General features: G+C 40.0%; 1 protein-coding gene across 7 annotated transcripts in view; it reads left to right on the top strand.

Moving 5' to 3' along the window:
• sugct (succinyl-CoA:glutarate-CoA transferase) overlaps positions 1-24664 on the top strand; it is a 157377-nt gene that overhangs the window by 1805 nt on the left and 130908 nt on the right. For 6 of the 7 annotated variants that reach the window (XM_035760870.2, XM_035760848.2, XM_035760858.2 and 3 more), the window contains exons 2-8: positions 2232-2280; positions 2471-2544; positions 4394-4479; positions 7851-7901; positions 11666-11786; positions 15427-15518; positions 16231-16374. In XM_035760870.2, coding sequence (XP_035616763.1) covers positions 2232-2280; positions 2471-2544; positions 4394-4479; positions 7851-7901; positions 11666-11786; positions 15427-15518; positions 16231-16374 — 617 coding nt within the window. The remainder of the gene's footprint in view (positions 1-2231; positions 2281-2470; positions 2545-4393; positions 4480-7850; positions 7902-11665; positions 11787-15426; positions 15519-16230; positions 16375-24664) is intronic. The other variant, XM_035760883.2, reaches the window with a different exon arrangement.

The following is a 24664-nucleotide window of genomic DNA, read 5'->3' as shown; positions in this document are numbered from 1 at the left end:
GACAAATGTTAAGAAAATGTTGAGCAATGTAATAAAGTAATGACATTTCAAATAGGTTACGTTACACATTATGTTGGCTGACAATTTGTTAGTTATGCTATCTTTATGAACCGCAGAGCATATAATTACACCAGTATGTACCGGTATGTTAGCTAGCTACCTAATGTTAGTGGGCTACTATTTTGTATAGTTGTTGTGTGTTCTCAATGGGCATTGTGCATTCGGGTGCGTTTGTAAAAATCTGCTCTGGCTATCTACTCTGATTTCAGAGCATTCTCGTCTGTGTGCCAAAGCGCAGAATAGCTGTTGAATTTACAAACACACGTTGGCAAAAAAGCGTAATTAAATGGTTGCCAGCAGCACAGTCACCAACCCTCTCTGCTAGGGCGAGTAAAATGGTCAGAGTGTGGTGTTCTGTTATGTGTCTGGAAGTAGCTAGCCAACTTTAGCCAATTAGCTTGACTGCCGTTGTGAGGGAGGTCAGAAGGCTCGGATCAACCCTACTCCTCGGCCAGAGCGGGCAGTGTGCGCTTTGAACAGGCTGAATTTATGAACACCCATTCACACTCTGGCACTCCAGATTGAAATTACGAACACACCTAAAGTCGTAAAATGTCTAGCTACTAATTTCTTATGCTAACAAGCTAGCAAGAGGTTGCGTAGCAACAGCATCAACTTCTGGTAGACAGGCGAAGCTCTAGTACGCTCAACTGAAAGGACGTCATTTCTTTACAGTATACTAAAATGAACTCAGTATTTAGTATTTAGACTATTGAGACTGGCATGCATAGTATTGAATTTGATATGAACCCTGTGATAGTGAAGAGGAAGACAACTGCTCAAACGTCCTGTTTTGAATGGTAAATGCCGAAATAACTTAAATCAATTTGTATTTGTCGCATGCGCCAAATACAACCGGTGTAGACTTTACCGTACCGTGAAATGCATGCTTACGAGTAATTTCCAACCATTGTTTAACATGAGGAATAAAATACACAAGAAAGGAGCTATGGACTACCATACAGACTCGTCCCTATTTATCCAAACATTTGGATCAGTTATGGGTCTATTAAGGTCCATAAAGGTACTTTAGCAGGCTACTCATAGGGTATATTTTGATCTGTCTCTCTCTCAAAATTCAAGGGCATTATTGGAATGGGAAACATATGTTAACATTGCCAAAGCAAGTGAAGTAGATAATAAACAAAAGTGAAATAAACATTAACAGTGAGCATTACACTAACAGAAGTTCCAAAATAATAAAGACATTTCAAATGTCATATTATGTCTATATACAGTGTTGTAATGATGTGCAAATAGTTCAAGTACAAAAGGGAAAATAAACATGGGTTGTGTTTACAATGGTGTTTGTTCATCACTGGTTGTCTTATGGCAACAGGTCACACATATTGCTGCTGTGATGGCACACTGGTATTTCACCCAATAGATATGGGAGTTTATCAAAATTGGGTTTGTTTTCAAATTCTTTGTGGATCTGTGTAATTGAGGGAAATGTGTATCTCTATGGTCATACATTTGGCAGGAGGTTAGGAAGTACAGCTCAGTTTCCACCTCATTTTGTAGGCTATGTGCACACTGCCCATCTTCTCTTGAGAGCCAGGTCTGCCTATGGTGGCCTTTCTCAATAGCAAGGCTAGGCTCACTGAGTCTACGTAGTCAAATCTTTGGGTCAGTCACAGTGGTCAGGTGTTCTGCCACTGTGTACTCTCTGTTTAGGGCCAAATAGCATTCCAGTTTGCTGTTTTTTTTTGTTAATTCTTTCCAATGTGTGAAGTAATTATCTTTTTGTCATGATTTGGTTGGGACTAATTGTGTTGTTGTCCTGGGGCTCTGTGGGGTCTGTTTGTGATTGTGAACACCACCCCAGGACCAGCTTTCTTAGGGGACTCTTCTCCAGGTTCATCTCTCTGTAGGTGATGGCTTTGTTATGGAAGGTTTGGGAATTGCTTCCTTTTAGGAGGTTGTAGAACTTAACGTCTCTCACACTCCTCCAACGTCCGATTTTTAATCCATACATTTTTTACAGCATTGAGGAACCATCTCCTTTAGACTCCAAAATGCGGACATTTTGAATCCCGGCATACGTCTCAGGCCTACCTTGATGTGCTTTATGCTAATCAAGGCATATAGCCCACCAACAGGCTCTATTGTTGCAAGTAATTATGCACCCGGTGCTGTACTAGTCTAACCACTCTATTTGTCTGACGCAGGAGAGAATGTTCGACCACTGGAGGGTGTTAAAGTCCTAGACCTCACAAGGTATATTCACATAGCCTATTCTTTTTTAAATTTTTTAATTAAAAAAATAAATAAAAAATGTTCTCATTCAATTATCCAATATAATCTATTGTTCTTCGCTTGTTATCCGTCAGCCTTGAGGTTAGGGAGGTGGGCCAGAAATAGGTTGTCGTTGTGTGTGTGTGCATGATCTATTTTTCTTTTTTTTCAGGGTCCTGGCTGGCCCATTTGCCACAATGATACTGGGAGACCTGGGTGCTGAGATTATCAAAGTCGAGAGACCAGGCAAGTGATGAGACACATTCTGTAAAGTTTTGGAAAAATATTGATTGTTGTCAGTGGAAAATGTAAACGTGCAGTTACGAAAGGTGCTCACTTTGACACTATCCTAGACTAGAGTATTTGTTGACGTTGTTCTGTTTTCAGTGACTCTGACAATCAGCAGCCACATGGTGTCACTGCTGTGTAAGACTAATGTGAACATATTTCATGAAGTTTTGTGAATATTTTTAAGGCTCTGTTGGATTGCATCCTTCCTCAAAGTAATCACTGCTGTAACATAATTTGATAGGCGTAAGCAAGGCTTCCACGGCGTTGTTTTCACCAATCATGAGTAGCCCTTTAAACTAGCTCCACATAATAAAGCATTTATAACGGATTACTATATAGTTTTTAAGAATTTCTTAATAATTTCTCCCACATATGTAAATGTTGGTAACCTAGTTATTTACACATATATAACAACTTTTAAAGTATTTAATAATGATTCATAACATGTTTAATAACAGTACACAGTTAGTCGCTCACCCATCTAGAGAACTTGAAACAGACTAACCAGATCTTGTGTTTTGAAGTCGCCTAGGCTAGCTAGTGCTAGCCAACTTCTTTCACCAAGTAGCTTCAACCAGCTGTTGTGGAACCATGGCAAAGTCGGTTTGACATTAGATAGCCTATCTCTGGGGCTAGTACCAATAAATTGCACTGTAAATGGGACAATATTTAAATTCTTATTTTTTTTGTGGTCTCATTAAATGCTTTCAATATTTGTATATGCATTTCTACAATTTATAGTTGTTTTGAGGTTTTTAAGGCATTAGATTTGTAGCTATTGAATTTAAAAACATTTTTTTCCCCATGTAGATTGTGTAATTTGCCCCTTAGGGATATCGAATGTCCAACCAAATTGACTGTGGGCGTTACGATGGTGTCACATGCAGCTGCACTCCGAATGTATGATTACTTGGGTGCTGCCAGATGTGGGAAGGATTAAAATGAACCCAACACGAGGAAAACTGTTACATTACCCTTCATTCCGTAACATACTATTTGTTTCCTATCTCACAAATCTCAGTTTTGGACGAGACTGACTTTATTGCCAAAATTCTATTTCCACTTTGCAGTACATTTTGACAATAGAATAAATGTTTCTGACTCATATCGATGCCACATACAGTAGGCCATTTTCAAAATGAGAAGTTGCTTTTTATGGGCAGTCGTTCTAACATCCTGTGTTGTGTGCATATTATTTTGCCATTGAGGCTGTTTTGAGACATTAAAGAGCGTCAGGTACTGCTGGAATGTCTATCAATGGAATGTCCATCTTTTTGTGAGAAATGACACTCAAAACATTTATAAAGTATAAAAGTCCCACACTTTAGATGAGGCCAGGTAGAAAGACTTAACAAATGATTAGTACATTTTTTATAAGGACCTAATATTAAACATATTATGAATGGAGTAATGATGAATAAATGATGAATAAACTATTTACTATTAAATCCATAAAATGCTTTTATTACTTGGAGTTATTCTAAAGTGCTTCCCAATCATGTCAGATCAGCAACAACCTAAAAGAAGGGTGGAAGGAATGATGATTTAATTTAATTAAGAAGGTTTTAATAATGATTCTGAACTTTCCTTAGCATAGGCAATGGTGATCATTGGCCAATGTTTCACTGACATCTTAATAATGTAATGACATGTAATTATAGTGAAATCCATCAGACCTGGGTTCAATTCAGTTTTGAAGCTATTTTTATATTGGTTCCATTGCACCAGGAAACCTCAATCAAGCTAAAGTATTTAAAATGATTAGAAATAGTATTTTTTTCTGATTAGTGATCATTTCTGACAGGTGCTGGGGACGACACCAGATCATGGGGACCTCCGTTTGTTGGTGATGAGAGTGCTTATTTTCTCAGTGTGAACAGAAACAAAAAGGTACAACCCTTGAATTTGATCCCATTTTGTTGCGTGACAAAGTTGAATTTTGTATAGATTTAGTTGTCATTCTATGTAATTGATCTAAACACAATACTCCATCATGTCATAGTGAAAAGACAATTCCACAAATGTTAATAAATTAAATAACAAATGTTGTTTCAAACGTATTCACCACTTTTTATTTTATTTTAGGCGAGCCTAAATCAGTTCAGGAGTGAAATGGATGTCCCCCATGATTTGGCTTAACAAATCATATTTTATTTGACTAGGCAAGTCAGTTAAGAGCAAATTAGTATTTACAATGACGGCCTACCAAAAGCCCTCCTGCGGGGACGGGATAAAAAAAGATATAGGACAAAACACACATCAGGACAAGAGAGACAACACTACATAAATAGAGACCCACGACAACAAAATAGCAAGGCAGCAACACATGACAACACAACATGGTACAAGCATTATTGGGCACAGACAACAGCACAAAGGGCAAGACGGTTGAGACAACAATACGTCACGCAAAGCAGACACAACTGTCAGTAAGAGTGTCCATGATTGAGTCTTTGAATGAAGAGATTGAGATAGGTGTCCAGTTTGAGTGTTTGTTGCAGCTCGCTCCAGTCGCTAGCTGCAGTGAACTGAAAAGACGAGCAATCCAGGGATGTGTGTGCTTTTGGGGACCTTTAACAGAATGTGTCTGGCAGAATGGGTGTTGTATGTGGAGGATGAGGGCTGCAGTATATACCTTAGATAGGGGGGAGTGAGGCCTAAGAGGGTTTTATAAATAAGTATCAACCAGTGGGTCTTACGACAGGTATACCGAGATGACCAGTTTACAGAGGAGTATAGAGTGCAGTGATGTGTCCTATAAGGAGCATTGGTGGCAAATCTGATGGCCGAATGGTAAAGAACATCTAGCCGCTCAAGAGCACCCTTACCTGCCGATATATAAATGACTTCTCTGTAATCTAGCATAGGTAGGATGGTCATCTGAATCAGGGTTAGTTTGGCAGCTGGGGTGAAAGAGGAGCGATTACGAATGAGGAAACCAAGTCTAGATTTAACTTTAGCCTGCAGCTTCGATGTGTTGAGAGAAGGACAGTGTACCGTCTAGCCATACTCCCAAGTATTGTATGAGGTGACTACCTCAAGCTCTAAACCCTCAAAGGTAGTAATCACATCGGTGGGGAGAGGGGCATTCTTCTTACCAAACCACATGGCCTTTGTTTTGGAGGTGTTCAGAACAAGGTTAAGGGCAGAGAAAGCTAATTGGACACTGAGAAAGATTTGATGTAGAGTGTTTAACACAAAATCCGGGGAGGGGCCAGCTGAGTATAAGACTGTATCATCTGCATATAAATGGTTGAGAGAGCTTCCTACTGCCTGAGCTATGTTGTTGATGTAAATTGAGAAGAGCATGGGGCCTAGGACCGAGCCACAATAATGGAATGGTCTACCGTTTTGAAAAGCTTTGGCCAAGTCAATACAAATGGCACCACCCCATTGCTTAGAACAAAGGGCAGTGGTGACACCATTTAGGACCTTTTACGTCACTTTGTAACTGTGTCCTTATTTTCAAGCATGGTGGTAGCTGCATCGTGGTATGGGTATGCTTGACATCAGCAAACACTGGGGAGTTTTTCACCTATGGCGCTAAGCACAGGCAAAATCCTAGAGGAAAACCTGCTTCATTATGCTTTTACACCAGACACTGGTAAAGGAATTCACCATTTAGCAGGACAATAACCTATAACACAAGGCCAGATCCACACTGGAGTTGCTTACCAAGAAGGGTGAATGTTCCTGAGTGGCCAAGTTACAGTTTTGACTGAAACCTGCTTCAAAATCTATGGCAAGACTTGAAAATTGCTGTCTTGCCATGATCCCCAACACATTGACAGAGCTTGAATACTTTAGAAAAGAATAATGGAAAAATATTGCACAATCCAGGTGTGCAAAGCTCTTACGGACTTACGCAAGAAGACTCACCGCTAATCACTGCCAAAGGTGTTTCTAACATGTACAGTGAGCTCCAAAAGTGTTGGGACAGTGACAGTTTTGTTGTTTTGGCTCTGTACTCCAGCACTTTGGATTCTAAATTATACAATGACTGTGGTTAAAGTGCAGACTGTCAGCTTTAATTTGAGGGTATTTCCATCCATATTGGGTGAACCGTATAGAAATTACATCACTTTTTGTACATAGTCAAAGAGTGAAATTAACACTCAGTGGTTCAAATCACCACATTATTAGTATTAATAACCAGAGTTATTGTTTTACTCTGTGGAGAGTAGAACATTCCCATCAAAATCACACCCATCATTATCCTATTTCCCATGGTCTACTACAGGAAGATTTTTTTTAGGGGGGGGGGGGTTGTTTTTAATATCTGTTTTTGCATGTACATTGATTATTTGGTTAATCTTAAAAGCCCAGTGCACAGGAGTTGTAGTAATACTGTGAAAATTATGATAATGCCCTTTTAGTGTAATAGGTGTTTGAAAAGACCTGTTTTAGCAAAATTCTTGCCAGTCCTAGCATAATTCTTGCATGACAAATGTATCTTTGCTAAGAAGCTATTTTTGTTTCTTTTTCACCATTTGCAATTGCAAATAATTACAGTAAGGTACTTAATTCTTACCCCAAAATGATTTGTTATTGAGATAAAAACAGCTGTGTTGGACCTTTTTTTAAGCTACACAAAGATAAATAACATACCTTTTTCTAAACTAACCCAATCAGTTAGATTTATTGCACCTGTTACTGAAATGGTTGTTCCAGTTTAAATGGTTTAGGTCGTCTCCTTTTTCAATGGTCCTAACCTTGACAGTCATTCTTAATGCAGGTTGTTGCAGGTGAATACAATTCCAACTGTTGGATTCTATTGGAACTCTGGATTCCAATAGAATCACCAATCACTTTGCAAGACAGCTTAATGTGACTTGCAGGCCTAATGTAGCCTGTAAACCAGGAAATTCCTAACACCCCTGTGTTAGGGTAAAACTAGGCCATCAAAGTAAGGCCTTATGATGTCCTGTATTGTCAAAGTTAGGTTTTTATGATAGCTTTCGCCTAGGAACTAGCTCGGTGAAGGCCACAGGACTTAAAATGGATCAAATTCAACAACCGTGTCTCTGTCACTAACAAATACGGTCGTGGGCGGTAACTCTACTAACTATACTACTACTAGTGTACACAGCTCACTAGATCACATCAGTTACATGTACAAGAAGAAGTGTCTATCCTGTATTGTCACATTGAAAGTTGCTATTGTTTGCTTTACTTCACCATTTGCTTTATCTGATGTAATTTGAATTTTGCCTGAAAAATCTTTTATGTTTGTTTTAACAATGTATTGATTCTGTTTGTAGAGTGTTGCTGTAAATCTCAAAGACCCAAGAGGAGCCAAGATAATCTTAGAGGTAGGAAGATGATTGGGAATGTGCTATTTCTCAGAATGGTACATTTCATTTGAATTCCACACACATTGAATGGGCCGAAACAGGCTGCTGTTCTCAAGATCGTTATCAATAAAATGTTGCTAAGGTGCAGAGCATTCCATTTGCCTCTTGGGGTGTAAAGGAGACCCGCGGTAGCTCCACCACTGTGTGCCGTTTTGAAAGGGATTGTTGAATAAATGATTGTAACATTGTTGTGTTCGAGACCAACTAAAGTGAGACCGATTCAAGACCATTATTGCAATTTTGTTAAGTCACCACAATAATAAAAGTTCAAAATGTCCAGTATTTCTGTGTTCATATTTCAAAACAACCTATGGCTTCTTTGGACATTCAAAATGGTGAAGAAATACATGCCGAGGGAAAATAAAGTTAGTTTGATTGTAATTGCCATTCTCAGCCTTAGTTATATCCGTCGTTTTTTTTGTCCAGAATATTGTGTCATTTAAACTGAAATAGTGTATCCCGAATGGAGCCAGCAAACAATGTACCAGGCCAGCTGTGATTTATAACCCGATGGCAATATTTTTTGGACTACCAAGTAATGTATTGGTGAATTAAATGAATCATGCATTGAAATGCATCTGTCTATTCTGCCGAAAATGGCTTAGTGTACGTCACGGAACATTGAGTCAAATACAAACTTATTTTTAACACTTCTTTATAAAGTTGGTTTTGTAGCACAAAGTGGGAATTTTAATTTTTTACTAATATTATGATTGTCTGTTTGTTTCATATCTGCAAATGAGTTCAAACGCAGTCAGTTCCACATTAAACTTTAGGTCACCGGTTACTTTGTGTGCTAAACGTGAAATGTTTTTTTGGTTTGGGAAGTAATAGTTATACATTTCAATTGGGAAATGCTTAATGGTTGTGTTTTTGTATTCTTATGATTGGGACCTACTGGCGTATTATGTCCGAGTTTATGTACTGCTTTAGCTTTAACATCATGCTGTGTGTGACTGCTGTCTTTCCATTGGCCCTATGCAGTGGTGTAGGGGTTCCTGGAGAAATGCGTGTACAAACATTTTCCCAAAAAGTTCCCAAACGGCACGCCCATGGAAGGAAAGGCACCCTGCGAAGGAAAGGAACCCTTACGTTTGAAAAAATAAATCACGTTTTCCTATAGATTTTTCAGATTTTCACTCTCAAAATCACACCCATTTAATTTTTTTTTCTACACTACTTTTTATTTTATTTTTACATAGTATTTTTTTTCTATGATTTGATGGTTTAAGTCCACAACACTACTTAAACCACACAACTGATTTGATCGGCCTCGGGACCTGGCTCCCCAGTGGGTGGTCCTCTGACCACCCTGGCCCATGTCTATCCATGTCAATGCCCCTGATGTGAACAGTGCATGATGACATTTGCGCATCCCACGTAGCCTACGAACCAACACTTCAGACTAAACTTTTTCAGTACCTGGTTTGCATACCCATTGTTGCCAGAGTTAGCATTAGATTTTACTGGTGGAAACTGCTTTCCTACCCTACCGGCTACTGATGTCATTCTTCTGTGAGATACTCCATGCCAAAACCAGTTGAGAGCTGCACACTTTTGCTGCCTGCAGATGATATTCAGATGAAACTAGGCGATGTGTGCTGCACTCGTGAATATATTTAACGTGCTTTGCAATTGTAAATCAAATTTTATTGGTCACAAGCACATGGTTAGCAGATGTTAATGCGAGTGTAGCGAAATGCTTGTGCTTCTAGTTCCGACCGTGCAGTGACATCTAACAAGTAATACAACAATTACATAACAACTACCTCATACTCACAAGTGTAAAGGAATGAATAAGAATATGTACATATAAATATATGGATGAGTGATGGCCGTGCGGCATAGGCAAGATGCAGTAGATGGTATAGAGTACAGTATATACCAATGAGATATATGAGTAATGTAGGATATGTAAACATTATATAAAGTGGCATTGTTTAAAGTGACTAGTGATACATTTATTACATCCACTTTTTTATTGCTGTGGCTAGAGATTTGAGTCAGTATGTTGCCAGCAGCCACTCAATGGTAGTGATTGCTGTTTAACAGTCTGATGGCCTTGAGATAGTGGCTGTTTTTCAGTCTCTCGGTTCCAGCTTTGATGCACCTGTACTGACCTCGCCTTCTGGATGATAGCAGGGTGAACAGGCAGTGGCTCGGGTGGTTGTTGTCCTTGATGATCTTTATGGCCTTCTTGTGACATTGGGTGGTTTAGGTGTCCTAGAGGGCAGGTAGTTTGCCCCCGGTAATTCCATTGTGCAGACCTCACTACCCTCTGGAGAGCCTTACGGTTGTGGGCGGAGCAGTTGCCGTACCAGGCGGTGATACAGCCCAACAGGTTGCTCTCGATTGTGCATCTGTAGAAGTTTGAGTGTTTTTGGTGATGAGCCAAATTTCTTCAGATTGTCTGTGTGGGTGGATCATTTCAGTTTGTCAGTGATGTATACGCCGAGGACCTTAAAACTTTCCACCTTCTCCATTACTGTCTTGTCGATGTGGATAGGGGATTTGTTCCCTCAAGTCCACGATCATCTCCTTTGTTTTGTTGACATGGAGTGTGAGGTTATTTTCCTGACACCAGGTTACTTTGTGCATTATTTCTCTATTGTACTACATACTTGATAAGTCGTATAACTACACTACTTTGGGAAGTAGACCTAATGTACTTTTTTTCTTCAACCAATGTAGCCCTACCTAGCGCACATCCCCTTTTAAAACATGTTTGTTAATAAGTGTTTCACGGTTGCTGCTGACAGACATGATAGGCTACATTGATTGATGGACCATGTCAGTATTGCTAGTTATTAACAAGCTAACAGCCATCTAGTTTATCCCTGGAAATCTAAATATTGTTTGATTTGCTTTCCTATAGTGGTGATGGCGGTAGTCCGACTGACTATGTCTACCAGGATGAGGATTTGCCGACGTCAAGCTCTTTCGATGCCAATGTAGCTCTCTTTCAATTGGCATTGAACATGTTAAGACTCCCAGGAAGGTGGGGCGATACTGATAATCGATAATTGAGAAGAGAATTGTATTGGATTCAGCGTTTGTGTACCATGTCTCCTAGAGGTTTGATATCAGACTATTTCTTACATGAATGTGTCACTTTGATTTGTCTTGCCTTCCAGGTTACCCACTTGGTCATTTGGTAAATACATGTGCTATTTTCTGGAACTACTACATGTACCTATCTCATTGTCGTAAAATGATTAGAGATACACAAATTGTTTTTGCACCCACCATGCGTCGTGTCCGCAATGGTCAGGTGTGATGAAACGTGTATATTTTCGAATGTGCATTGGGAGCTTTAACCGTGTGCGGGCATTCTTGTTCTATACCAATACACGTTTACTATCATGAAAATGCAGTTACTTGCTGTATAACTCATACAGTTCAGACTATGATCGTCTTCCAGAGGTGACTATATTAAAACCAAAGAGTTATAGCTAACATTCATTTAACAATCCCTTGAAAACGAAATGCAGTTGTCAATGGTTTTAGCGCAGCTGGGGTGTCCTTGCCCCCCCCAGCAGCCAAATCAAACGCTCTGCACCGCATTGTGACGTTTTATTGATAATCATGCTAGAATGACCTTCGCATTCCATTCCAATCTTTCTCCCCGATGATGATATGTGTGTGCATTGACATTTCGAATGACGATTTGGGTGACAATATACAGCACAGGAGAAACCGACGTAATGGGCTGTATTCCTCAGCTTGCAGGGATGTGTGATGTCCTTGTGGAAAACTATCTACCTGGAAAGCTTGATCAGATGGGCCTTGGCTACGACGATGTACACAAAGCAGCCCCGAGACTGGTGTATTGCTCTATTTCAGGTACCTACCCCTGGCTCTGTGCTCATTCCTCTCCACCCAGCTTTCAAATTATTCCAGCATTATATTGAACCCACACCTTTCTGCAACTCCATTTCTGTGATCAACATGTATGAAATATTTAGCATCAGAAAACCGAATAAAGTCTCTGAATCGTTTTGATTGGAATTCTGTTTCCACACCCTGAATGTAATGTATGGAAAGGGAATTGACCCCAACTCTGGGTTTTAGCTAGTCAACGTGCGTGTGTATGGTGTGGGAGAGCTCTAGTTTATGGCTTGCAAATCCTTAATTAAGGAAATGTAATGACTGGGTGACAATTTCTACTCCATTATGTTGATGCCTCTAAAGAGTGTTTTTTTGTTTGTTTTGTTTTGTATGCTGTCAATCTTTACTATCCATGTTTTCAATTAATTTTGGGACCTTGTGAAAAGGCCCATTTCAGTTTACTGTCTGCATTATTCACTCGTAAAGCAAGTGAGGCTTCATGCGAAAATTGCTCCGTTCCCACACTATTCTGTAACTGATGGCGTATGTCCCCACGCTAGAGATTGATTTCGCGTGAGGTCAAGCTTTAAATCCTGGCATCTTGTCACACTCTGTTCAAAAGCCGACGTCACCGTCTCCTGTGCAGTGATGTCGTGTCACCTTGGCATACCCTTCTGTGTTGAAGTGGTATTGCTATATGTTATCATGGGCCTTTTGTGTCAAATCAGATCAAAGTAAATTCCTAAAGTTCTCATTGATGGTCACTAGAGGGAGCCTAACACCCTAGTAACCATGCATTCCCCTGGATTTCTAGTTTCTTCAAACACCACAGTGTCAAGATAAAGTGTCGAAATAAAGTGTCAACCGTTAGTTCATACCTCCTGTCTTAGTACCCAGATATGTCAGATGTGGTGAGTTGGTTTAAGATTTGCCATTTTATTCCCTGTGGTAAGGAAAGCAATGAATTGCAGATCGTTTTAATTTCCCCAAGTTTTGTTGGAAGGTGACTTATGTTGCCAAATTTCCAAGCCCACTTTCTTGTTAAATGCTGGAGACATTACCCACGAGGCCTTGGTAAATTGTGGATGGTAAACACTACAGTGAAATTGGAAAGATTTACAATGCTCATGTTGAAATGTTTAATTTAGCTGGATTTAGACAACTTCCTTTTGTGAATCTGTAACTAATGTGTTTTGATTAGGTTCATGTGGCCTTTGCCTCATAAACCATTTGAGTTTTTTGATGTCTCCAGATATTTATAGAATAGCTTTTTCAACCTTATTTATATCCATACACAGTTTTCAATTTCAATGTTGTTTTAAGTGTTCTGATCTTTAATTTGAGCAGACCTCCTAGCTCTTTTTTTCAGTATTAAGCCATTAAAGTTCCAGGATAAGACACTTTTAGGAAAATATACATTTTATCCACCTCTATTTTTGATTTCCCTTCTTAGCTTTATGCTGCAATCAAGTGAAAAGGAAACCATTTATGCCTGTGAAAAGGAAACCATTTATGCCTGTGACAGTGTAAAATACATTTTAGTTCACTTAATGAACGTGCTTGCTTTATGTGCAGTGAGCCTCTTGCAATGATGTCATCATTTGATTTATTTTTGCTTATTGGTTGATTGCCGTGGAGACATTTAGTGACCTCGTGGCAATTTTGAGTAGCCATATTTTATGATTAAAAAAAAAAAACTAAGCAATAACACATGGAGTATGATTGCTTATGTAATCTTTCAGATCCCAGTGATGGCGCATATCGGCAGCTCATGGAAACGACTTAAGACAGAGTGCCCACTTTGCAAAAGACTCGGCAGTTTTAGTGTCGGAAGTGGTTGAAATCTTCCAATATATTTAGCCTGCTGTTTCTAAAAAACGACAAACTGTAGCCTTGCATGTTAAGTCCTTGCCAGTAACTTCAATGGCATTGTCACCCAAAAAATATACACTGCTTAATAGAATATTGTGTATTTCTTTTTCTTAAAAGGGTTATGCAGACACACATAGTCAAGCTATGTTGTGACCTCTGTACAGGATGCTTTGCTCCTTACAAAACATGGCTTAAACACTTTGTGGCCACACGTCTGCCCAGTTTTTTTCCAATAATCTAATTCGAAGACAGTGAAATATGGTTTGATTTTTTAAATTATTATTTTTCTCCCCCTGGAGTGCTTATTTTGATTGGGCTGCAGTGGCTATAGCGTAGTACACGTAAACACTCTTGATTTTCTTCTGCAATGTCTGTTTTTTGGCCTCAATCAAACAAGACCAATATTCCTTTTCCCCGTTTTAGTTAGTTCGTGTTATGCAACATACTGTATGTTTTCAATATATTCTTTAAAAAACATCTATGTCTGCATAAGGTGGGACCTTGGAAGCTAAAAGTTACTTGCTATTATTGAATTAATTACGTCTTGAGCTGACACATCTTAGTCCCTGAAATCGGATAGTAGGCTGTTTATAGAAAAAAAATGATTTTGTTTTTATTGTACTATATAAAACTGTCAGAAATATAAGTATGACATATGGCTGGTTTCAGCTTACCGCTGTGCTTCAAATTATGTGCATTATACTGTAGTACAGTGGATGTCAGCGATACTACATGACCTAGTTTCATAAGAATCCCTGCTAAATGTCTGAAGCTCATGTGATTTCCATATTTCTGTGTCAGGCGGAGAGAAATGCTAGATAAAGTTTTACTCGTCTGTTCTGGGGGAATAGAAAAACATGCATTTCGTCTCTGTAGGAATTTATATTTATTTACCCCCCAGACTTCTTGAAGGTAGATTCCGCTATATGACGTCTCTACTGTATCTATCTTTTTAAAAATAATTTCATAATACATTTTAAAGGTATAAGACAAATAATCCGTCATGTCATGAACCCTCTGTTTGAAATAATATTTGTAAAGGATTCAAAGGGTGAAAATACTTTTTAATTCACATGAATAATTCATATCATTTTTTTTAATTTGATACTCAAGATTTTTATATAAAAAAATAATCATTTGTATCATGTATTTGAGCCTGTGCTGTGCCAATCCAGTAAGTCTTATACAAATATGGACTACAGCTCCCAAGCTTTCTGTAGATATAAGGGTTTACTAGTATATTCTTTATAGCTGTTCTATATGCACTATTTTTATGCTTCCCATTCTTAAGTTTTGTTTTCACTTCCTTTTATTTTCGGTTTTGTACACCAGCTTCAAACAGCTGAAAAAACTAAATTTCTGGTTATGGAAAATATATATTTCACAGCGGTTTTGATGGTACAATGATTATCTACACTTTACTTGCTTATTTTGTCACATAAACTGAAATTAGGTGAACTATTAGAAATTTTGGCAACCAGGAAATGGCAGAGTGATTTCTGCATAGTATACTTTATTAACCCATTACTTGTTAGTGTGCTTCTGGCTTAATCTATGAGCATGATCAGTTGGCTCTAGGATTCGAACTAGCGACCTTTTGGTTACTGGCCCAACGCTCTTAACCGTTAGGCTACCTGCCACGCTAATATTCATAGAATTAAGCAATAAGGCGTGAGGTGCATGATTTATTGTAAATATTTCATGGCCTAGGGGTGTTCTTAGGCATGAAGCCAAAGTCCTGCTATGGGAAGGTCATAAAGTGTGTGTGTGTGTTGGTTCCAAGGCTATGGACAAACTGGGCCGCTGTCCCAGCGACCAGGGTATGACTCAATCGCCTCTGCTGTCTCTGGCATGATGCACATCACCGGCCCTGAGGTGAGTATGTTTCTCTCCCCGATATATACACAGTGTACAAAACATTAGGAACACCTTCCTAATATTGAGTTGCACCCCTTTTTCCCCCTAGACACAGCCTCAATTTGTTTGGTCACTGACTCTACAAGGTGTCGAAAGCGTTCCACAGGAATGCTGGCCCATGCTGACTCCAATGCTTCCCACAGTTCTGTCATGTTGGCTGGATGTCCTTTGGGTGGTGGAGCCAATCTTGATACACGCGGTAAACTGTTGAGCATTAAAAACCCAGTAGCGTTGCCGCTCTTGTTGTTTTGCACATTCACCATCTGAATGGCACACATACACAATCCATGTATGAGTTGTTTCAAGGCTTCAAAATGATTCTTTAGTCTCCTCTTCATCTACACTGATTTAAAGTGGATTTAACAAGTGACATCAGTAATGCTGACCTGGTCAGTTTATGTCATGGAAAGAACAGATGTTCGTAATGTTTTGTATGCTCGCTGTACATTGTTTTCAACATACATATTTTACTTTTTACTTTGACATACGTGACTACATTGTTTATTTATAAAGTAATTATAACTTGCCGTGTCCTCACCTGGGATTTTAACTCACAACTCATCCATACGAAGATTTGTACATTCACTACTGTAAGTTGCTTTGGATGGAAGTCTGCTTAATGGTTTCTCAATATATACGTATATATTTTTTTACTTGTTCTGTTGCGCAGGATGGGGACCCAGTTAGGCCGGGCGTCGCAATGACTGACCTGGCCACAGGACTCTATGCCCACGGAGCCATCATGGCCGCCCTGCTGCAGTGTCACAGGACAGGAAGGGGCGTTCACATTGACTGCAACCTGCTTTCCACCCAGGTAACTCACGTTTACCACCAGTCTGGTTGAATCCAGTCTCTTAATAATATAATGCTCTTGAATGATATGGCAAAATATACCCAAAAGTAATAACTTGTAATGCTGCATAGTTTTAGAAAGGTCTGGAACTCACCTTTCTGGTAAAAATAGCTATAAGTTGCTGAGGTGCACTCACTTTTGAAGACTAGCTCAAGGACATAGTACAAATATGATAAAAATATGAAAAATCACATGATTTTTTCCCACTATTCAGTCAGTGGGGCAATAGAGCTTGAAATGATTGAAATGTTTTCTAAATATAGTAACAATCAAATTATAAATGACTTACTGTAATATTTCACATTTTGTATAACTGTAAAATAAATATGATCATATTTAGTGACAGTACAATATTGGCACTTTCATTTAACTTGACGACAGAGACTGTAATGCCAAACGTCTCCTGAGTGGCATTGAGACACCATTCAAATGTGTGCAGACTCGTTACAACTTAAGCTTTAAGCACAAAGAGATTTCAGCCATCTGTGACCAAGAGACGGATGATGTGCAAGTATTTCTACCTGCACATCATCATCTGCACATCTATCACTCCAGTGTTAATGCTAAATTGTAATTATTTCGCCACTATGGCCTATTTATTGCCTTACCTCCCTTATCCTACTACATTTGCACACACTGTATATATATTTTTCTCTTGTGTTATTGACTGTACATTTGTTTATTCTATGTGTAACTCTGTGTTGTTTTTTTTGTCACACTGCTTCGCTTTATCTTGGCCAGGCCACAGTTGTAAATTAGAACTTGTTCTCAACTAGCCGACCTGGTTATATAAAGGTGAAATAAAAATAAGAGAAAGTTATTTTGTCTAATTTGTTATACAGGTGTTTTTTTTATATATTTTTTTATCTGTTTGAATTATGCTCTGCTCCACTTTCCCACTGTCACGTCTAGTCAAGGTGGGTGGAATCGGGCGCAGAGAGCAACTAGTGAATAGTAGTTTATTCTCCGGTGAACAAAAATAAACATGGACAACCCAAAATACAAACAGGGTGAAAATATCCAAAACAGGATAACAGACAAACCAGAGAATAAATAAACACAAAAACACCAACAGACGAAACGAAATGACAAAAACAAACAATCCCGCACAAAACAAGGGCGGGACAACCTACATTATATACAGATACTAATTAACTAACACACATGTGAAAACAATCAGACAAAACCAACAGATAACCGAAAAGGGATCGGTAGTGGCTAATAGGACGGTGACGACGACCGCCGAGTACCGCCTGAACGGGCAGGAGAGCCAACCTCGGCGGAAGTCGTGACACCCACTTACAAACTCTGCCATTCAAAGCAGCCCTGCTTTAGGCTATCAAAGAACTGTCAATGAATAATCATATCAGTGTATGGAATACGTTAATTAATGGCTGCAGCAATCATTACATGGTTTGACAAGCTGCATTACAAAATTATTATTGGACAGAACAACAATTAAGTCGTTCAAATGAGATGACTTAGTATCTTTTATATATTATATATTCTATTTTTAACTAAGTTGTTCGAACAAGATACTAAGTTATTCAAATGAGAATTCCAAGAGTATATTTGTATTTATTTTTTGGCTTTTGATTTCAGGGCTTCTGTGAAAGGGATATTTGTTTCAATTCTACAAAATTATTTTTGTGTGTTTTCTTTTTGAGAGCTATAAATCTGCCTGAGAACATCCCAGCAAAATGAAATTACTTTTGTTACGTCTGCTACACTGTCCCATTTCATATGCACTATTGCAAGCACAGCTGTGAGTTTCGCAGGCATGATCCCTTGAAATAGCACATTTGAATCGTGACAACCAGCGCTTTTAAGGAACAACACAACAGTAGAGGTAGTATGCATGGAAATAATTAACTGTATTTAAAGTGCCTTCAGAAAATATTCACACCCCTTGACATTTTCCACATTTTGTGTTACAGCCTGAATTTAAAATGGTTTAAATTTAGATTTTTTTTGCATGGACTTACTCTGTGTGCAATAAGTGTTTTTAACATGATTTTTTAAATACTACCTCATCTCTGTACCTCTGTACACATATACAATAATCTTTAAGATTCTCAGTCGAGCAGTGAATTTCAAACACCGATTGAACCACAAAGACCAGGGAGGTTTTCCAATTCCTTGCAAATAAGGGAAGCTATTGGTACTACAAATATTGAGGCGTATTTCCTAACTCAGTTGCCGGAGAGGAAGGAAACCACTCAGGGATTTCACCATCAGGCCAATGGTGACTTTAAAACAGTTGCAGAGTGTAATGGCTGTGATAGGAGAAAACTGAGTATGGATCAACAACACTGTAGTTTCTCCACAATACTAACCTGATTGACAGAGTGTAAACAAGGAAGCCTGTACAGAATACAATCAATTCTAAACATCCAACAAGGCACTAAAGCAATACTGCAATCAATTTGGCAAAGTAATTTAACTTAAATCTCTTTGAAAATCTATGTCAAGACCGGAAAAATTGTTGTTTAGCAATGATCAATAACCAATTGGACGGCGTTTGAAGAATTTAAAACATAATATTGGGAAAATGTTGCACAATCCAGGTGTGGAAAGCTCTTAGACATACCCAAAGGTGATTCTAACATGTATTGACTCTGTGTTGAATACTTATCTCATTTTTATTTTTTATTTGACAGATAATACAGATAGTCTCTAAGGTGCAGCTAGGATTAGCTGTTCAGCAGTCTGATGGCCTGGTGGTAGAAGTTGTCTTGGAGCCTTTTGGTCCGAGACCCAATGCACCGATACAGTCCGTGGTTCGGAATACTGGAGTCCTTGTCGATCTTTTGGGCCTTCCTCGCCTGGTGTAGATATACTGGAAGCCAGACAGCTGCACCGCCCTCAACTGGAAGGCTCTACAGAGGGTGGTGCAGTTGCCGTACCAGGAAGTGATGCAGTCGGTCGAGATGATCTCGATTGTGCATCTGTAGAACTTGAATTTCTTCAGCTTCTGTTGCACCTTCTTCACCACAGAGAAGCATTTATCTTGGCACCACTCTGCCAGGGCCCTTCCTGTTGGCTGTCCCGACATTGTCGGCGATCAGGCCGACTACCTTCATGTCTGCAAACTTAATGATGGTGTTTGAGTCGTGCATGGCCACGCAGTCGTGGGTGTGCAGGGAGTAGGGTTGAATATTTTCCCTGTATGTTCCATCCGTAGAAGAAATCACTTTTCTCCCAGGTAACCCGGTATTTCTCCCCAAAACCAGAAGTGTCATTCAAAAGCATTATAAAGCATATAAATAGGCCTATGTCTGAATTAGTTTTGATCGAAAGTTCAAGCCTGATGCTACCTGAGCATGGTGAGCCATGCATTAAATAAAACATTTTAACACTACATTAAAGATATTTATTAATGAGCTCATGCCCCAAAAAAGCCCAAATGATTGTGTCGTTATCCAATACATACAGTGCCTTCGGAAAGTATTCAGACCTCTTGACTTTTTCCACATTTTGTTATGTTACATACAGTCTTATTATAAAATGGATTAAATAGTTATTTTTCCTCTTCAATCTACACACAATACCCCATAATGACAAAGCCAAAACAGGTTTTTAGACATTTTTGTGAATGTATTGAAAACGGAATAATCACAGTTTACATAAGTATTCAAGCCCTTTACTCAGTACTTTGTTAAAGCACCTTTGACAGTAATTACAGCCTCTAGTCTTCTTGGGTATGACGCTACAAGCTTGGCACACCTGTATTTGGGGAGTTTCTCCCATTCTTCTCTACAGACACTCTCAAGCTCTGTCAGGTTGGATGGGGAGCGTCACTGCACAGCTAATTTTCAGGTCTCTCCAGAGATGTTCGATTGGGTTCACGTCCGTGCTCTGGCTGTGCCACTCAAGGACATTCAGAGACTTGTCCCGAAGCCACTCTGTGTTATCTTCGCTGAGTGATTAGGGTCGTTGTCCTGTTGGAAGGTGAACCTTCACCCCAGTCTGTGGTCCTGAGTGCCATGGAGCAGATTTTCATCAAGGATCTCGCTGTACTTTGCTCCGTTCATCTTCCCTCAATCCTGACTAGTCTCCCAGTTCATACCGCTGTAAAACATCCCCACAGCATGATGCTGCCACCACCATACTTAACTGTAGGTATGGTGCCGAGTTTCCTCCAGGCGTGACGCTTGGCAGTCAGGCCAAAGAGTTCAATATTGGTTTCATCAGACAAGAGAATCTTGTTTCTCGTGGTCCGTGTCCTTTTAGGTGTCTTTTGGCAATCTCCAAGCGGCTGTTATGTGACTTTTTACAGAGGAGTTGCTTCTCTGGCTACTCTGCCATAAAGGCCTGATTTGGTGGAGTGCTGCAGACGGTTGTCCTTCTGGAAGGTTCTCCCATCTCCTCAGAGGAACTCTGGAGTTCTGTCAGAGTGACCTGGTTCTTGGTCACCTCCTTGACCAAGGCCCTTCTCCCCTGATTGCTCAGTTTGGCCGGGGGATGGAGACCACTGTGTTCTTGGGCACCTTCAATGTTGCAGAAAGTTTTGGTACCCTTCCCCAAATCTGTGCATTTACACAATCCTGTCTAGTTGATCTGCCGACAATTCCTTCGCCCTCATGGCTCTTTTGCTCTGACATGCACTGTCAACTGTGGGACCTTATACAGACAGGTGTGTGCCCTTCCAAATCATGTCCAATCAATTTCAATTTACCATAGGTGGAATCCAATCAAGTTGTAGAAACATCTCAAGGATGATCAATGGAAACAAAATGCGACTGAGCTCAATTTCAAGTCTCATATAAAAGGGTCTCAGTACTCAAGTATTTGTTTTTTATTTGTAATAAATTTGCAAACATTTCTTGACCTGTTTTCGCTTTTTACATTATGGGGTATCATTTGTAGAATGATGAATAAAAAAAAAAATCTATTTTAGAATAAGGCTGTAATGTTACAATGTGGGAAAAGTGTGTAGACAGCCGTGATACAAACTGATGTGAATTCTCTCGTGAGATAATGTGGTCAGCATTTGATCGTGATGTGTTCCAGGTCAGGAGAACAGAATGTCTTAAGGGTTTTTACAATACTACAATCACACCATGAGTTGTTGATTATGAAACATACCCCTCCTTTGCTCTTGGTGGAATGAATCCATTCCCGCTAAGCATATCATTTGAGCCACAAGACCAAAGAAGAAAGCGATACTTGGGAACATACATAAATCATCTCTGAATGACTGTGTAAGCAAATCTTTTTTTTGCTGTCTGACCATATGCTGTTTTATTTCATTGGATGTTTAAGAGATCAAATCAATTTGTCACATGCGCCGAATACAATAGGTGTAGACCTTACAGTGAAATGCTTACTTACAAGCCCTTAACCAACAATTCAGTTTTAAGAAAAATACCCCCAAAAATATTTTAAATAAAAGTAACATAATTAAAGAGCAGCAGTAAAATATCAATAGCGAGGCTAGATACAAGGGGTACTAGTACAGAGTCAATGTGCGTGGGCATAGAAGCCTCTTGGACTTGGCACTCTGGTACGGCTCTGGTACGGCTTGCCGTGCGGTAGCAGAGAGAACAGTCTATGACTAGGGTGACTGGAATCTTTGTCAATGTTTACGGCCTTCCTCTGACACCGCCTGGTATAGAGCCCCTGGATGTCAGGAAATTTTTATTTTTATTTGAATGAATGCTTACGAGCCTGCTGCTGCCTATCACCGCTCAGTCAGACTGCTCTATCAAATATCAAACTATAGACTTAATTATAACATAATAACACACAGAAATACGAGCCTTAGGTATTTAATATGTTAAAATCCAGAAACTATAAAATAAAACGTTTATTCTTTCAGTGAAATACGGAACCGTTCCGTATTTTATCTAACGGGTGGCATCCATAAGTCTAAATATTCCTGTTACATTGCACAACCTTCAATGTTATGTCATAATTACGTAAAATTCTGGCAAATTAGTTAGCAACGAGCCAGGTGGCCCAAAATGTTGCATATACCCTGACTCTGTTGCACAGAATGCAAGAGAAGTGACACAATTTTCCTTGTTAAATGAAATTCAAATCAAATCAAAGTTTATTTGTCACGTGCGCCGAATACAACAGGTATAAACCTTACAGTGAAATGCTTACTTACAGGCTCTAACCAATGGTGCAAAAATAAGTATGTGTGTGTGTGTGTGTGTGTGTGTGTGTGTGTGTGTGTGTGTGTGTGTGTGTGTGTGTGTGTGTGTGTGTGTGTGTGTGTGTGTGTGTGTGTGTGTGTGTGTGTGTGTAGGTAAGTAAAGAAATAAAACAACAGTAAAAAAATCATTTGAAAAAAGAGTATCAAGGCTATATACAGACACCTGTTAGTCAGGCTTATTGAGGTAGTATGTACATGTAGGTATCGTTAAAGTGACCATGCATATATTATGAACAGAGAGTAGCAGAAGCGTAAAAAGAGGGGTTGGCGGGTGGTGGGACACAATGCAGATAGCCCGGTTAGCCAATTTATGTAGTATGTACATGAATGTATAGTTAAAGTGACAATGCATATAAGATAAACAGAGAGTAGCAGCAGCGTAAAAGAGGGGTTGGGGGGGGGGGTCACACAATGCAAATAGTCCGGGTAACCATTTGGTTACCTCTTCAGGAGTCTTATGACTTGATGGTAAAAACTGTTGAGAAGCCTTTTTGTCCTAGACTTGGCACTCCGGTACCGCTTGCCATGCGGTAGTAGAGAGAACAGTCTATGACTGGGGTGGCTGGGGTCTTGAACAATTTTTAGGGCCTTCCTCTGACACCGCCTGGTGTAGAGGTCCTGGATGGCAGGCAACTTTGCCCCAGTGATGTACTGGGCCATTCGCACTTCCCTCTGAAGTGCCTTGCGGTCGGAGGCCGAGCAATTGCCGTACCAAGCAGTGATGCAACTGGTCAGGATGCTCTCGATGTTGCAGCTGTAGAACCTTTAAAGGATCTCAGGACCCATGCCAAATCATTTTAGTTTCCTGAGGGGGAAAGGCTTTGTCGTGCCCTCTTCACGACTGTCTTGGTGTGTTTGGACCAATCTAGTTTGTTGTTGATGTGGACACCAAGGAATTTGAAGCTCTCAACCTGCTCCAATACAGCCCCGTCGATGAGAATGGGGACGTGCTCGGCGCTCCTTTTCCTGTTGACCACAATCATCTCCTTGGTCTTGGTTACGTTGAGGGATTGGTTGTTATTCTGGCACGACCCGGCCAGGTCTCTGACCTCCTCCCTATAGGCTGTCTCATCGTTGTCGGTGATCAGGCCTACCACTGTTGTGTCGTCAGCAAACTTAATGATGGTGCCTGGCCATGCAGTCGTGGGTGAACAGGGAGTACAGGAGGGGACTGAGCAAGCACCCCTGGGGAGCTCCAGTGTTGAGGATCAGCGTGGCAGATGTGTTGCTGCCTACCCTCACCACCTGGGGGCGGCCCGTCAGGAAGTCCAGGATCCAGTTGCAGAGGGAGGTGTTTAGTCCCAGGATCCTTAGCTTGGTGATGAGCTTTGAGGGTACTATGGTGTTGAATACTGAGCTGTAGTCAATGAACAGCATTCTCACATAGGCGTTCCTTTTGTCCAGGCGGGAAAGGGCAGTGTGGAGTGCAATAGAGATTGCATCATCTGTGGATCTGTTTGGGCGGTATGCAAATTGGAGTGGGTCTAGGGTTTCTGGGATAATGGTGTTGATGTGAGCCATTACCACCCTTTCAAAGCACTTTATGGCTAAGGACGTGAGTGCTACAGGTCTGTAGTCATTTAGGCAGGTTGCCTTTGTGTTCTTGGGCACAGGGGCTATGGTGGTCTGCTTGAAGCATGTTTTGTAGTAAATAAATTCATAATATTTTGTGAATATTTTTATACAAAATACATGGCATGTTTCTCCCCACAGGGAGAAGCAACATTAAGCAACATTAAGCTGCTCTTAAGCAGCTACACGGTAAGATTTGGCCATGCACAACCTTTGTTCCACCGAATTGTTAGTGCCCACAATCTTTTTGGTCCTATAGTTTCTGAGCAAAACTTTGGTTTTGCTGTTAGGATGACTGTCCATTAGACCCAGTCGCCACAATGCCTGAGATCTGAAAACACTCAGCATACACTAGACCTGATTCAGTGACTATCAATAAGAGATTCTTTCTCCTGTTGAGAGCGGAGACCAGACCATTCCGGCGCCAAGAACGTAATTCCATTTAAATCAATGGAGTGTGAAGAACGTCCGCGTTTACATGTCGGCCCGGCACTTGTCTCTCCTGACAGCATGTTG

Source organism: Oncorhynchus keta, chromosome 4 (assembly GCF_023373465.1).
Source record: "Oncorhynchus keta strain PuntledgeMale-10-30-2019 chromosome 4, Oket_V2, whole genome shotgun sequence".
NCBI lineage: Eukaryota > Metazoa > Chordata > Actinopteri > Salmoniformes > Salmonidae > Oncorhynchus > Oncorhynchus keta.
Note: the sequence above shows the minus strand (reverse complement) of the source record. Positions and strands in the feature narration are given on the sequence as shown.